The sequence below is a fragment of the Saccopteryx leptura genome, chromosome 10 (genome assembly GCF_036850995.1).
Source record: "Saccopteryx leptura isolate mSacLep1 chromosome 10, mSacLep1_pri_phased_curated, whole genome shotgun sequence".
Lineage (NCBI taxonomy): Eukaryota > Metazoa > Chordata > Mammalia > Chiroptera > Emballonuridae > Saccopteryx > Saccopteryx leptura.
In genome coordinates, this window is record NC_089512.1 from 23,420,606 (window position 1) to 23,436,659 (window position 16,054).

The window sequence follows — 16,054 nt, forward strand, 5'->3', positions numbered from 1 at the left end:
ATTCCTCATTCTGTTTATAACACTTTCATGCACTTTTAAATCTAAAGTAACAAATCTTATTCTGAACACCTTAGTCTCCTTTGCATAAGATAGCGTGGGGACATTTATAGGAGAGGGAAGATCCTGGAGAGAATAAATCAAGAATTTATTTATATCTTGCTTGTTCCAGGAAGAGTGGAAGGAGGCTTATAAAGATACACGAAATATGATAAGTTATCATCAGTTAAAACCAGGGCCAAAGAAGAAAGAAAAACAAGGGTCGGGAGCAAAGGAGAGTCAGGGTGAGGCAGAATCCCCATCAGAAAATGTCAGCGGGTCACACACCGGCTCTGAGACTTAGCAGTCAGTTTGAAGGAGGAACCTGGGATTAAGGCCCATTCACCTGAATTTCTGTTCTAACAAGCCCTGGCCTGTTCTTTGTAAATGGGCCGGGATGGCCAATGAACCCGTCATAGAGGAGCTCTGCTTTGTGGGTTTGGGCGGAGAGTTACAAGAACTGAATGTCCTTCCTGGGACTCTCTAATGAACCCAGCCCCTCCCCCACTGTCTCCTCTGTTCCTGTGTTCTGCTGTCACTGTTTGTCATGACTGTTTGCTCGTCACCACCTCAGAGCCCGCTGTTCCGTGGGACAGTCTCAGCGTGTGACAGAGTGGGACTGACACACCCTGGGGCAGGTGTAGGCCCCGCCTTCATCCTAAACCGGGTCAGACTAATGGTATCCCAGGGAAACCAGATAACGCAAGGAAAAGAATTGCTCTAGGGTTGTTGCAACAAGGGGGAAATGACAAATTTCCAACCAGAGGTTTGTACAAATCTGGAAGTAATCTGCCTAAAGCTGGAACTTTGATTTTTCCCCCCTTACGTTTTAAGCCATAGGGAGCTGAGAAATTGGTTTGCAATATAAAAATAAAAGAAAAAACAATTAATGCATTACAGGTCCATTAAATACTTTTGAAATAGAAGAGGTTTTGGTAGATTCTGTGAAAAGAAAAAGTCTAAGGTCGAGTTCTTGTGGTCTGACAGGCCAGGCTTAGGAGAGACGGTTCCGGTGCCGGAAGGCAAGGCATGAATGCTGGATGAACGGTACCGACAGGGGTACATAGATTTTGAGAAGGGCGAGGAAGCCACTTTCTGCCTGAGTCGCAGGAAAGGAGATGGTTCTTGAAGAATGGGCTGGTTTTCCATCAGGAGAATTGATGGGAAAGACATTCTAGGTGAAGTGAATAAATGAGATATCTAAGGGGAAAAAAATAACAAGCATTAAAGCAAAAATAGTGATCAAACATTCTACTGGAAGCAGTGATAAATAAAGCCAGAGGAAATTGTGGCCCTGGCCGGTTGGCTCAGTGGTGGAGCGTCGGCCTGGCGTGCGGGGGACCCGGGTTCGATTCCTGGCCAGGGCACATAGGGGAGGTGCCCATTTGCTTCTCCACCCCCCCCTCCTTCCTCTCTGTCTCTCTCTTCCCCTCCCACAGCCAAAGCTCCATTGGAGCAAAGATGGCCCGGACGCTGGGGATGGCTCCTTGGCCTCTGCCCCAGGCGCTAGAGTGGCTCTGGTCGCAACAGAGCAACGCCCCGGAGGGGCAGAGCATCGCCCCCTGGTGGGCATGCCGGGTGGATCCGGGTCGGGCGCATGCGGGAGTCTGTCTGACTGTCTCTCCCCGTTTCCAGCTTCAGAAAAATACAAAATAAATAAATAAATAAATAAATAAATAAATAAATAAAGCCAGAGGAAACTGTGTCATGTCTGAAGGCCCATCTACAAATGTTGTACTTGATCCCCTGAGCAACAGGCGACTTGAACTTTCCAAGAAGAAGTGACATGATCAAAATTTTAAGCAGGTCCTTTGCTTCATTCTTTGGTCTCTTTCCTTTCCACTCACACTATGTCAGCTGCTCAGGTTTCCAAAGCATGCATAATGTTTCTCTGCCTTCCAGCCTGTATCACCATCTGCCTAGAATACTCTGGATTACTCCTAGCATCCTTTGCGCCACAACAAACTCTTGTTGACTAATTTTGCAGCATGTTCTTATGCTAGTCTAACCCCTCCCCCACCCTCATGGGTCTGCGAACTCCTTGAGAGCAGAGGCCATCCTGCTTACTTTAACCCAGTCTCTTACACGTTATCTGGCTGATGATGTGTCTGCAACAAACATGCTAACGGAACTTGCCTGGAGATCACTAACTTGCCACAGCAATCAGTGTATCAGAGACCTGGGACAAAGCATTCATTCAACAGCTTCACATTTGAACACCTATTATGTGCCAGGCTCTGTGCTGAGAACACAAAGATAGGCAGATGGATGCTGCCCTCAGGGGGGTCAAATTCAAGGTGGAAAGGCTGATGTGTAAACTAGACATTGCTCTAAACCAGGGGTAGTCAACCTTTTTATACCTACCGCCCACTTTTGTATCTCTGTTAGTAGTAAAATTTTCTAACCGCTCACCAGTTCCACAGTAATGGAGATTTATAAAGTAGGGAAGTAACTTTACTTTATAAAATTTATAAAGCAGAGTTACAGCAAGTTAAAGCATATAATCATAATTACTTACCAAGTACTTTATGTTGAATTTTCGCTAAGTTTGGCAGAATAAATCTTTATAAAACAACTTACTGTAGTTAAATCTATCTTTTTATTTATACTTGGGTTGGTTGCTCCGCTACCGCCCACCATGGAAGCTGGAACGCCCCCTAGTGGGCGGTAGGGACCAGGTTGACCACCACTGCTCTAAACAGTGATAGTGCTATAAGAGAGATCAGCACAGAAACGCCACCAGGGGGGGAGTGAACAACTCAGCCAAGAAGGCCTGGGCAGGTGCTCACAGGGTGGCTGTGTGACTGGAGCCTTGAAAGGTGACCCGGAGTTACAGCCTGCAGCACACACCCGGGTCTGAAGTGGCCAAACACTGCGATGGTTTCCGGGATGGGTGACCAGTTTAAGGTAGGCAGAACTTGGTGCATGGTTTTGAAAATTTTTTGTTTATTCATTTATTTAGTTATATTGTATGGCTTTGTGGGTTCTTATTTTATTCTATGTTGGATTTGTCATCAAATACTGCATTGCAGATCATTCCAAAACTCCAAAGTTTAAAGCAGAAACGGTCAGTTATTATCCCTCACCCATTCTGTGGGTCAGGAGTTCAAAGCAGCTAGCTCAGATGTTCCTGGCTAGGGTTTCTGATGGGGTTGTTGTCACGCATCAGCTAGGCTGTGGTCTTGTCAACATCAACTGGGGCTGGAGAGCCCACTTCCAAGGGGGCTCCCTCCACAAGGCCCCCAATGGTGCTCTTTGTTGGCGGAAGGCCTCTCCACAGGGTTGTTTATCCTCACAGCATGGGGTCTGGGGCGGCCCTCCAGAACCAGTCACCGGACATGTTTAAAGTAACAATTGTGTCCTTTCAAATATTGTGAAGGGTGATGATGCCGAACTAGAGACGGATTTTCATCCCAGATAGAAGGAAACCTGGGTGAGAGGAGAACTCTAAAGAGCACATGGGCTTTCTAAAGAGTGTGGTCCTCATCCCTGGAGATGCATACATGGATGCCGGACCACTGAGAATGTTGGAGAGGGAGGGAGATTGTCTGGATTTGAACCTCAGCTCTGTCGCTTGCTAGTTGTGTGACCCTTAGGCAAGTCAGTAGCCCTTCTATTTTTCAGTTTTCTTATCTATGAAATGGTATTTACCATAACAGACCAATCCACAACCACCACAAGACAACATCCTATTTTATAGGATGAAAGATTTGTTAGTAATATTTTGAGAGAATTCAACTGTGGCTAGTTTAAGATGAGGAAGGATCTGGGGTTTTGTGTTTTTTTTTTATAGCTTTTTAACAATATTCTTATTTTATTTTATTTTATTATTTTTATGTTTTTGTATTTTTCTGAAGCTGGAAACGGGGAGGCAGTCAGACAGACTCCCGCATGCGCCCGACCGGGATCCACCTGGCACGCCCACCAGGGGGCGATGCTCTGCCCATCCGGGGCGTCGCTATGTCACGACCAGAGCCACTCTAGCGCCTGGGGCAGAAGCCAAGGAGCCATCCCCAGCGCCTGGGCCATCTTTTGCTCCAATGGAGCCTCGGCTGTGGGAGGGGAAGAGAGAGACAGAGAGGAAGGAGAGGGGGAGGGGTGGAAAAGCAGATGGGTGCTTCTCCTGTGTGCCCTGGCCGGGAATCGAACCCGGGACTTCCGCATACCAGGCCGACGCTCTACCACTGAGCCAACTGGCCAGAGCCAACAATATTCTTATTATAATGCATTGTTCTAAAAGCTGACTTTCTGATGGGAAGTCAGACATTCTTTTTGGATAAGGAAACGATGTCTTTATGCAGATATCGATCAGATACTTTGATGGAGTAAGACAGGTAGAACATATTGTAGTTTTATTTGATAATTATGTCGAATGAAAAATTTACTAAAGAATTGCATCCTTCTGTTTTATTATGCTCTACTTACCTCATAGGTAATAATTTAGCTAATTATAGAACATCCCTTATTTGTACTTTGGAAAGAATAGGCTGTTTGCACTATGTTAAGCTTTACTAGGGTACAAGAAACAGTTCTCAAGGTTGTCCCAATTATAGGTAAATATTGGTAAATGAAACTATTTTTTTTTTTTTTTTGTATTTTTCTGAAGCTGGAAACGGGGAGAGACAGTCAGAGAGACTCCGCATGCGCCCGACCGGGATCCACCCGGCATGCCCACCAGGGGGCGACACTCTGCCCACCAGGGGGCGATGCTCTGCCCCTCCGGGGCGTTGCTCTGTAGCGACCAGAGCCACTCTAGCGCCTGGGGCAGAGGCCAAAGAGCCATCCCCAGCGCCCGGGCCATTTTTGCTCCAATGGAACCTTGGCTGTGGGAGGGGAAGAGAGAGACAGAGAGGAAGGAGAGGGGGAGGGTGGAGAAGCAGATGGGCGCTTCTCCTGTGTGCCCTGGCCGAGAATCGAACCCGGGACCTCTACACGCCAGGCCGACGCTCTACCACTGAGCCAACCGGCCAGGGCATAAATGAAACTATTTGAATGCTGATAACTTATTCACTGTGTAGATAATTACTAGTTCCTATTGTAAATGGGGGCATGCTCAAGTTGTCGTTGATTTACGCACATTTTACTTTTCCTTTGGTGAATTCTATAATCTATTTTCATAACATTCAGACTAATTAAAATTGATAGACTCTTCTTTACCTTTATGTCCCTAACACCTGGAAAATAGTGTGTGTGACCGGTAAATGTTGAAGAATAAATGAATGAATGGGATGAACAAATGATTATAGTTAGTTTGGGCCTGTTCTCCATACTAGAGCATTCTAGCTGGATCTCGACACTCTATTCTGGTTGTACAATTGAATCACCCAAGAAACTTCAAAATATCCTAATGCCTTGGCCTTGCCCAGACTTGTATACACAGCACAGTTCGAGGTGCTGGGGTACAGCATTGAACAGAGACAGGCCAGCTCCTGCACATTTCCAACTGGCACTGTAATCAAGGGAGACTGAAAATACACAAATAACTAATATATGTCAGGTGGCGTTACAAGCTATGAAGAGAAATGAAGCAGTTTTAGTAGAGAGAGTAAATGTTTAAGTCAAACATGTTCAAGTTTTGGAAAACCCCTACATTTGACATGGCTATCATGTTAACTATTGGTTTGAAAACAGACTGGGTCCTTTCACCCGGCCTCCCCTCCCCGATTTTGTTACTTTCTTTATCCTGTGCTGAATTGTTATCCTCAGTACTCTGTGCTTCTATTTCTGTAGCTTCCAGCCATTAACTTCGATACTTCCCAAAATAGCATAACGAAGCCTGGGCCCGCCATCAAGGCGGGTGGACACAGAGCTCAAGGGCAGTGGCACGAGTCCACAGAAGCCGTTGAACTTGAAAATTTTAGGTAAGAAATCCAATATCTCCCTTGCCTTTAGCAATCTATTCTAATTAGCCCAAAGCTTTATTTAAGTCTATCATGGAAGCTAAAATGTAAAAACCATTTCAAAATTTACCATGGGAATTCTTAATCATTTTAGTTAGGGCTTAAACCTTTCCCAGAAATAGTGTATCAATCACAGGCCTAATGGCTGCCAGTGAAGCTGACTGGGAGCTTCAGGACACGTCGCTGACATACATTTGGCATTTGCTCCATGAGGAAGAGGGTCCCGGTTGCTGACCTGGCCAGGCTGATTCGACACCTTGCCTCCAGCTTTTGGTCTGTTCGTGCCTTGCCATCAGTGAGGGAAACAAAAGAACCCGTTGCTGTGAACAAATGTGGTGGCTAAAGACTGTGGTTGTCAAAGCAACCGAGGTTTCCAGATGAAGGGATTGCACCTCACCTTCAGCATGGAAAGTGTCAGCCCCTGTTTCTCTCTCCCGTGGCCATGCGGACCTCCCAGGAGCTGCGCATGCTCAAGGCCACGCCCTCTCCCGGAGCTGGTTCTGTTGGTTTTATAGAGCGCTAAGGTCATTTGGCTCTAATTGCCAAGCAAATAGTGAATGGCATGAAATATCAAAGTGCCTGTTCTAGAATGATTATTTATTTGGCCTAGATTTTGTTTCCCTGTCATTTTGTGACAGTAAATGTAAGAGTTCACAAAAGTCACATGATATTATGTGTTCATATTTTTTAAAATATAGTTTTAGTGAGGAATACTCAATTCTTTTTTTTAAGACTTTATTCATTTTAGAGAGAGGAGAGAGAGACAGAGAGTGAGAAAGAAGGGGGGAGGAGCAGAAAGTATCCACTCCCACATGGGCCTTGACCAGCAAGCCCAGGGCTTCAGTCAACCTCAGCACTTCAGGTCAACGCTGTATCCACTGTGCCAGCATAGGTCGGCAGGAACACGAAATTCTTTAAAAATAGTTACATATTCAGTGTGCCAGTGTCCATGTACTAAGAAACCATTATAACCCTCACAGGCCCGGGGAGGGACACACTGCCTCCTGACACCTGCACAAACGCTGCTCGGGTCTAGACCTTGCCTTTGAGGTGGCATGTTTCTGTCTGGACAGCTTATTTGGCCAAGATCTTAAAATTGGTCTACTTTAATATGCACAAAAGTGTTGTATCGAAAATTCTATAGCAATGTGACCCTTCTGTGCATTATTGCTTTTCCTCTCCCAGTTTTAAAATAGAATGTTTTGGGGTATTTTTAACCTCTTTGGTGTCTATAATACAGAAAAAGCCAGAGCTGAACGATCTCAAAACTTTGTTACACACACACACACACACACACACACACACACACAAACATATACACACATATACACACACATACACAATCAGCAACAATAAAAACACTCACAATTGAAGGAATGTAGACTGTGTTTAGTAAATCCCTACTATTTACAAGGAAATACGTTTGACCACCCCTGGGGTAATAGCTATTGCAGCCACTGAGGTCGTGGTGGTTGGAAAAATGAAGGGAGTGAATTCTCTGCACAGCTGTCTAGATAATGTGGCCCAATCATCCTTTCTCTCCACATACCCCTTTTCTTTTGACCAATTTGAGCTGTTAAGTGTTTGGAGGGCATAATTTACTTACTGCAGTAAAATGAAATATATACATTTGACTGTAATCCTTAATATTAACCTATAACTGAATTTCTATTTCTTATTTTAACAAGTGATAATTTTCTTTGGCAAAATATTAAAATCCAAGAATTCTGTAACATTTGCATGAATAAATATAGGTGATTTTTTGTTGGTAACTTTGAGGCAGACTAAATCATTTTTGCTGAAATACTTTTCTGTTTGTTTCACTTCAGTATCAACTATAAGAATGAGAGGAACTTCAGCAAACACCCCCAGCATAAACTATTTCAGGAGATCTTTATAGCCTTGGTGAAAAATAGACTCATATGCAGGTAAGATTGTCCCAGGAAAGACAAACAGACATGTACCAAAGCATGGTGTAATTTATATATCTCCAGCATATGGTTTGAAGCAGTTTACAAGACTGACTATAAGGTACTTAAAGGATAAAATAGAGCAAAGGTTATTTAGAAAAAGATGAATCAATAGGCATTGCAGATGATCTCATTAAAATCATTCTGGTTAGATGCTGAAGTTAGCTGAATTTTATGATAAATAAGGTAAAATGAGAAACACCAAAGTTACCCTGTTTTCCTTATTCTGAGTCTGAATACTCAGGATGAGGTTATTGTCTGGGTCCTTATGAGAGAGGCGTTGGGTAACACGTGGCAAGATCCTCACTATACACTTTTGTAGTCTACACAAGGACTGATTACATGAGCTGCCCCAGCCTGGACCTTGGTGAAAGCGTGAGTGTGTGACATCCACTCACTGCCCGATGATGACCTTTCATCCCAGGACCAAATCAAACGTTCTTTCCTTTGCTCGCCCCTGTCTTCACACCGGTGTGATGTGAGACTGGAGAGAAGGAACAGTCAGCAAGTTCTCTAGATTCTCTCTAGCAAGTGTCAGGAGGTTTTGGTGGTGAGCCATTGACTGGTGCAGGATTGCAGTCAGGATTGAATTTTCTAACCATTCTGGTCTGCTGGAAGTGAGCCCGGGCTCTGCTGCTGCCAGATATGAAGGCTCCCCGCAGTCAGACATGGTAGGACCCAGTCTCCTACTCCTCCTATGAGGCCGAGGCCCTCTCCCCACCAGCACTGGCTGAAAAGATGCCTATGAAAATTTTGACTCCCCACCCTTTTGACACTTGATTGAGATATCCTAATTATGTCCTATTGAGATGAGAAAAAAAAAATCACTCTTATTCAGGAAAATAGGAGAGAGATTAATAATTTAATACCTTGTTTGAAATAAAACTCTGACTTGGTCCAGTGCACTAGCTGCCTTTAAGGAGAACATCACCGTGATGGGTCCTTTATTGATGAATCAGCCACTAAATACATGCCTCAGTGGTGCTAATGATTGGATCTTTTGGATGGGGTTATTTAGTATTGCGTATTTACTGGACAGTGACTGATAAAGGTGTTGGTTTAGTATAAAGCAATCAAGGATTGAGATTGCATCTGTCATGCCTTTGAACTTGATTTAAGCAGAGGATTGGTTTTTTTTTTTTGTTTGTTTGTTTGTATTTTTCTGAAGTTGGAAACGGGGAGGCAGTCAGACTCCCGCATGCACCCTACCAGGATCTACCCGGCACGCCCACCAGGGGGCGATGCTCTGCCCATCTGGGGCATCACTCTGTTGCAACCAGAGCCATTCTAGTGCCTGAGGCAGAGGCCATGGGGCCATCCTCGGCACCCAGGCCAACTTTGCTCCAATGGAGCCTTGGCTGTGGGAGGGGAAGAGAGAGACAGAGAGGAAGGAGAGGGGGAGGGGTGGAGAAGCAGATGGGCACTTCTCTTGTGTGCCCTGGCCGGGAATCGAACCTGGGACTCCTGCACGCCAGGCCGACGCTCTACCACTGAGCCAACCGGCAGCAGAGGATTGTTGTCTGACTCAGATGACAAGCAACCTAGAATCTTTACCAAGGTTATGTAATTGGGTCAGTGCTCAGTTCTTGACAGTATATGCAAAGATTGTTGAAAGATTAATGAACATTGCAAAGGACCTGAAGATATCCTGGATTGTTTCTTCTTGAGCTCGATCGGAGTAGAACAAGGATTAGTAGCAGGATAATTATGCTTGAAATGGTATTAGAAAATGAAGTTCTTTAATTTTTTTTGAAGACAACCACCATGGATTTTTGAAGGGATTTTTAGTAGGCTATTTGTCAATATTTCCTGTTATTAAAGACGTAGAGTCCTCACTGTGTCCCTACATGGAAGGCACTAGATGCAGATATTGTTATGGAAAATAATTGAGCAAGCATTGGCATCCCACAGTTGAAAGAGATCTTAACAATTCTGAAGTCAAGAGATCTCTTGTCAGGACCTTTCCAAGTTCTTAGTGATTAATGAGACATCTTATATTGGATAGTGTTTCTGGCTTGCAATATGAGCAGTCCCTGGAAATCTTCAAACCAGGAGAGATGATTGTAGATCTCTTTGCTATCATAGTATGAGAAGGAATTTAGGAATGTTAAATATCAAGAACATCCTTTTATATCATCTATTGGCTGCTGACAGATTGGTATGTTCAGTTCTATTCTAAAAGCAGAGTTGGGTAAAAGATGACGTAAGGTCTTCTATTGTTTCTCACACCATATAACCTTCCTAATTTGGCCAGTCTACCTTTTTCTTCTTTTCTCTCTAACTTTGGACTTATAGAAGAATTACATCTCAGAGCCTTTTCTGGTATGGCTTCCTATGCCCTTTCTTTGTGAATGTCAAAGTTAATGTTGACTGGAAGGCTTGAATTCAAGTCAATAAGACAAATTGTTGAGCATCTATTATGTGCAAAGAAGAGAGACAGAGCCAATGATGGAGCAGGAGAAGTGGGTGAAAATACAAAGATGAATAAGATACGTGTACCTCTCTTTCTAGGGACTCAGAGTCTACTCTGGTCAGCCAAACAGTTATTTGCTACCCCCAATATAAGGGAACATGTGGTAAATATAAACTATTTATATGAAGACCACCAAAGGCTGGATGAGATTGGGGAGTGTGGACTTAGGTCACTTGTAGTTGCAGACAAAATTGGGATATTCAGGATATTATGCCATTCAGTTTACCCTGACATGATGACTGATTGGGAACTTAATCTCATCACTGAGGAAGGGCATGAACCCTTCCAACTCCTCTCTCAATTTACACCCACTGATGTTTTCCATTGCACTCTCCCCAGCTGCCATCTCCCCCTAACCTACACTTTTGGACACCCCCTTTCTGGACTCTTTTCCTAAGATTGACCTGTGATACTCCCTTGTTCTCAGAAATGAGATTATCAGTCAGCCTCTGAAACGTAACAGGACTTGTTAATCCAGAGTCAGATAAGGTAACGCTGTGAACACCTCATGGTAGGCTCAAAGGGCAAGCGAAAGTATTACCTCTGAATCTAAGGTTACTCCTGGTTACGCATGGTAATGAATCTTGATGTGCGGCAGAGCGTGGGAGCAAATTTTGCTCTTCCAACTTTTATTTCTGTTCTAATATCATTTGTCTATAGTTGAGTCTGCTGTTAGAAAAGAAATCCACCTCTTTTTAAATCTTGCCTGGAGGAAATGATAAAGAAAGTACAAAGAGTGCGAAGCATACAAGATGAGGTTGCGGTGAGGTTCTGTGAAGAAGTAAAAATTGTCACAAAATTGACATATTTCCCAGTTAACTGACCACTTATAAAACTGACCTCTACTCAGATATCTCTTCCGTGAATCTGTCCCTCTGAACTCCCTCTCTGTTGGTCCATTCCTAGCTGATTGCCAGACAGTGGGAAGATTCTATAATACATGCAAATATAACATAACTTACTTGTGAAATCAACTAGTGAGTCCGGCTAACGATGTAGAATTTTATGAGGCTTCTGAAAGTAACTTTGAACTGAAGAAGAGTATTAGCAAGAAAGAGGACAAGATGGGACTTCAAAAAAAAAAAAACAAAACACAACAACCTCCTATTTTAAATGAGAAAGATCAGAAGGTGCCATTAGAAAAGGATGATGAATCTTTCTAACATATTTGTAAAAATGAACCTCTTTATGCTGCAAAAGTCAAAAATGAATTCAAGGATACTGGATCACATTATACGCTTTTGCCACAAGACGTCAGCATAATCTGTTCTTACTTTTTTCTAGCTGTTAGATTACAGTTACAATTATAACTTAAATTTTGTTAAATGTAAGACAAAATATAGCTTAGTTTTAGAATTTATTTTTAAAAAATCATATTTAAAAATATTATCTTATATTAATATTTAAAACAGCAGGGTACTTCTTGCCCCTGCTGTTTGATGTGAAATTTGGGGTTATTTTAAAGTAGGTTCATTTAAGTGGCCTTCTCCTGCTACAGTTTTCCTAGAATTGCCAGGATATCCCTCTCCCCCCACCTGTAACTTTGTAGAGGTACATACGTCCCAAGTTCTCTAATTTCAGTTAAAGGACAACAAACTGATCCATTTAGCATGATATTTCCTGTCCAAAAATGCAGTCGCTCTTCTGATAAAAACAAGTTGGTGTCCTTATTCTTTTATATCGCAGTTCCTGAAATATCTACTGCAAAGTTGAAATATTTTGGAAATGAGTTTGTAGGAAGTCTAGATGGGAAGGTTACACTTCCAACTTCTAGAACTGCTAGACGTAGGGGAAAACATCTGTCCAAAACATCACAGTTGTGTTAGAAATGCCATGTGGACCGTTGCGGTCCCTGTCCACTCTAGGGCATATGTCCGATGCAGGTAACTCTTCTTTCGAACTTTATCTGACCCTCAGCATCAGCTCTCCAGCCCCTCTCATGGGGAGGTGAGAGGAGAGGACTAGCAGTTAGGATGTAGCCACAATCTCTTCAATGTCTTGATTAAGGTCTTAAAATATACGAAGTTGATGGAGAGACGCTTTTGCTGTGATTTTACCTCATCAGCTAGTAGAAAGGCCAACAGGGGACTTTGAAGGCTTTCTCCTTGCCCAAGAGAAGAATAGCCTGGTCACCTTGGTAAAATCTCTCAGATAGTTCAAACCTCTCTAGATAGGTCGCCAAGTCAGCCCCACAAATTGAATAGAGATAAAGGTTCATTATGGTCCCCCAAAGTTTCAGGATTGGGTCTTTAGGTACTTCAAAACCTTCTAATGACCAGGGAAAAACTCCAGTTTCTTAGCTGGTTGGTGGAGTTTTGAGATCCTGTTCTGTCTTGGACTCATCTCTTGATCCTTTTCATTATATCCTTTGGGCTTACTAAGGTCGAAGTGAAGCACTCATTGTTTTTGGAAAGTTATTGTCTCTCACTTCTGAGCCTTTGCTCATGCTCAGTCTCACTGGACGAATACCGTCCCACATCTTTCCCTTTCTGGGTGCTCTGGCTCCTCAGCTGGACCTGCCCTTCCCTCCGTCCTGTGGCCCTGGGCCTGTGTTCCTGCCCACTATACACTAGGCTTCAGAAGTACAGGGCTTGGGTCTTTTATCTCCAACTTAAACCATTGACATTGGTTTTATTGGAGAGCGTGGAGCCTAAGAGTCTTCACATATTTGAATTGCTTTGCATTAAATTGTTTTAATCACCATAAAAACATTTGAAAAATACAGAAAATTATAAAAAATGAAAATTTACCCTTTATACCACTCTTAGAAATAGCTACATCAACTCTTGCTATATTTCCTTCTAATCTTTTTTTAATTCTGTTTTTTCCTCTTCACTTTCATGAGAGATTATTATACACATACAGAATTGTATTCTGCTGCCTGACCAGGCGGTGGAGCAGTGGATAGAGCATCGGACTGGGATGCAGAAGACCCAGGTTCGAGACCCTAAGGATGCCAGCTTGAACGCGGGCTCATCTATTTTGAGCAAGACTCATCAGCTTGAGCCCAAGGTCGCTGGCTTGAGCAAGGGGTCACTTGCTCTGCTGTAGCCCCTGGTCAAGGCACATATGAGAAAGCAATCAATGAACAACTAATGTGCCACAACAAAGAATTTATGCTTTTCATCTTTCTCCCTTCTTGTCTGTCCCTATCTGTCCTTCTCTTTGATTCTCTCTGTCTCTGTCACAAAATAAATAAGAAAAAAAATTGTATTCTACTTTTATCCAGAGCAGAACTTTTAAAAGAATTGAATCATTGGCTGAATATCCTTTATAACCTTGTCCTTTGTCTTGTTGGTTTTGTTTGTTTGTTTGTTTGTTTTGGTCTAAGTTTCTCAACCTTATGTACAGAAGGGGAGAAAATAAGCTTCAGGAACCTAGAATCTCATGTAATCTTCTAGCAAGAATAATGAATCTTCTTCCCATCACTTGAAACAAATATCTAGCTCTTACATTTTTATTTCTTCTACAACGTTATTTAGAGTTTATCTCAAACTTAAAATGTGTACACACACACACACACACACACACACCCCTTTCCGTCTATATACACAAAAAATGACATCCAATTAGAGAGGTGGAATAGATCCCGAAACAAAATTCCAGTCCAGTCTCCTTTGAAAGATATGGTAGCTGAGAGGTTAGGGACGAGGCCAAGGTTCTGATGCAAATCTTGAATGGTATTCTTTTCCCTGTTGCCTCGCTGATTACCTGATTCTTTTTATTGATCGAAGTATTTTTAAAATTTGTTTTGGTTTTGCACCACAGAAAAATGATCACTTCAGTAATTCTGTTCTCCCTTCCTTTCTATTTACTACTGCTTCTTGCAAATTCCATTCACTTGGATGTGGAACAGGCATGAAATGACAATGTTCCCACCTTTCCAGGAAAGGACTGCTTGTTCTTTGACCACATGTAACCACCAGAACCAGTTTTTTGTTTGTTTGTTTGTTTGTTTGTTTTTTGGGTTTTTTTTTTTGCATTTTTCCGAAGCTGGAAACAGGGAGGCAGTCAGACAGACTCCCGCATGCGCCTGACCGGGATCCACCCGGCATGCCCACCAGGGGACGATGCTCTGCCCATCTGTGGCGTCGCTCTGTTGCATCCAGAGCCATTCTAGCGCCTGAGGCAGAGGCCACAGAGCCATCCTCAGCACCCGGGCCATCTTTGCTCCAATGGAGCCTTGGCTGCGGGAGGGGAAGAGAGAGACAGAGAGGAAGGAGGGGGGGGGGTGGAGAAGCAGATGGGTGCTTCTGCTGTGTGCCCTGGCTGAGAATCGAACCCGGGACTCCTGCATGCCAGGCCGACGCTCTACCACTGAGCCAACTGGCCAGGGCGGTTTTAAGCTGGCCAAATCAATAAATGACAGTTTCCCATCATTACAGGAGGTTCTGGGAGCCAGGCAGTAACCGACAGATACATTCCGGAAACCACACTCCCATGACTAAAATCCAGCAATCCCCAAACAGTCCCACTAACGAAAGCCCACCCATCCTGATTTACTCTATCAGCTTTGCTCCTGGAGACTGTGCCTTATAAGTCAACCTCTCTTGCTGACAATTTATCTTTTGTTTCACATATTGATTGGTGGGCTGCTTCTTTGGGCATCTGCAAGTTAACATGCTCAACAGGACTTGATTTTTCTCTGTATTTTCACTCCCCTCAGCTTTAGTCTTCCTCATCTATTAACCAAGTCCCAGCTGCCATCATCTCTTGCTTGGTCCATTGCAGTCAGTGAATGGGGCTCCCTGCTTTGATCCTTGGCTCTCTATGCTGTTTTCAACGCCATATCCAAAGGAATCCTTGCAAACTCTAGAGAAGGATCAAGGATCTCTAGAGAATTTGCAAGGATTACTTTTGAATCTGGCAAACCTCTAAGACTTCAGTGACTTTTCAGAATAAAAAGTCCAAAGTCCCTATCCGTGTTCTACAAAGCCCTGCGGATCTGGCTCCTGCTATTTCTCTGTCTTCACCTCCTGTATCTCTGTCGTTTCTCACTCTGATCCAGTCCCTCTGGGCATCCTTGCCATTCTTGGAACAAACTACCACGCTCCTGCTCGGGTACTATAGACTTAACTCTTCTGCTATTTCGACCTAGACTAGCCCCTCAATTTGCTCAGGTGCCAATCTTATCAGAGAACCCTTTTCTGGCTGTCTTAGGATAACGTCCCCTGCACTCCCAACAACCTCTGTTGTTCTTTGCTGGTCACCTGATACACATTTTTATCTTGGTGAGTGTATTGTTGGCCTTCTCTTTTTAGAAGAAACTCCATGAACACAAGTCCATGCTTTTGTCTTGTGCTGTATCCCTGGTTGTGGAATGGTGCCTTGTTCCTAGTAAATGATGAGTGAATATTTGATAGCATTCTACCTCTATCAGCTATCTGGAAGAAACACCTGGAAGACAGTCCATTCTGCTCAGTACCTCTCTGAGTTTAGGGACCAGCATAATTCATTGGCTGGATTTCTGACTGGGTGCCTATTCCGGGCTAGGTTTAGAGGTGGACACCGAGGAAGAACAAAGACCCATTAAGGATAGTGGGACAAGTCAGTAAAGATTCCTTGAATATTCTTTTCTAATTAATTTCTATTTTAACGTTAATTTTACTTTTGTAACTATCCAAAAATATGGCTCCTGTCTTATGAACTGGAGGTAATACTTATTTTGAAACAGG

The 16,054-nt window shown here is 43.3% G+C and overlaps 1 protein-coding gene across 5 annotated transcripts in view; it reads left to right on the plus strand.

Annotated features, from left to right (window-relative positions):
* NEK10 (NIMA related kinase 10) overlaps positions 1-16,054 on the plus strand; it is a 205,801-nt gene that overhangs the window by 29,959 nt on the left and 159,788 nt on the right. For all 5 annotated transcript variants that reach the window (XM_066350788.1, XM_066350783.1, XM_066350785.1 and 2 more), the window contains exons 4-5: positions 5,767-5,897; positions 7,766-7,864. In XM_066350788.1, coding sequence (XP_066206885.1) covers positions 5,767-5,897; positions 7,766-7,864 — 230 coding nt within the window. The remainder of the gene's footprint in view (positions 1-5,766; positions 5,898-7,765; positions 7,865-16,054) is intronic.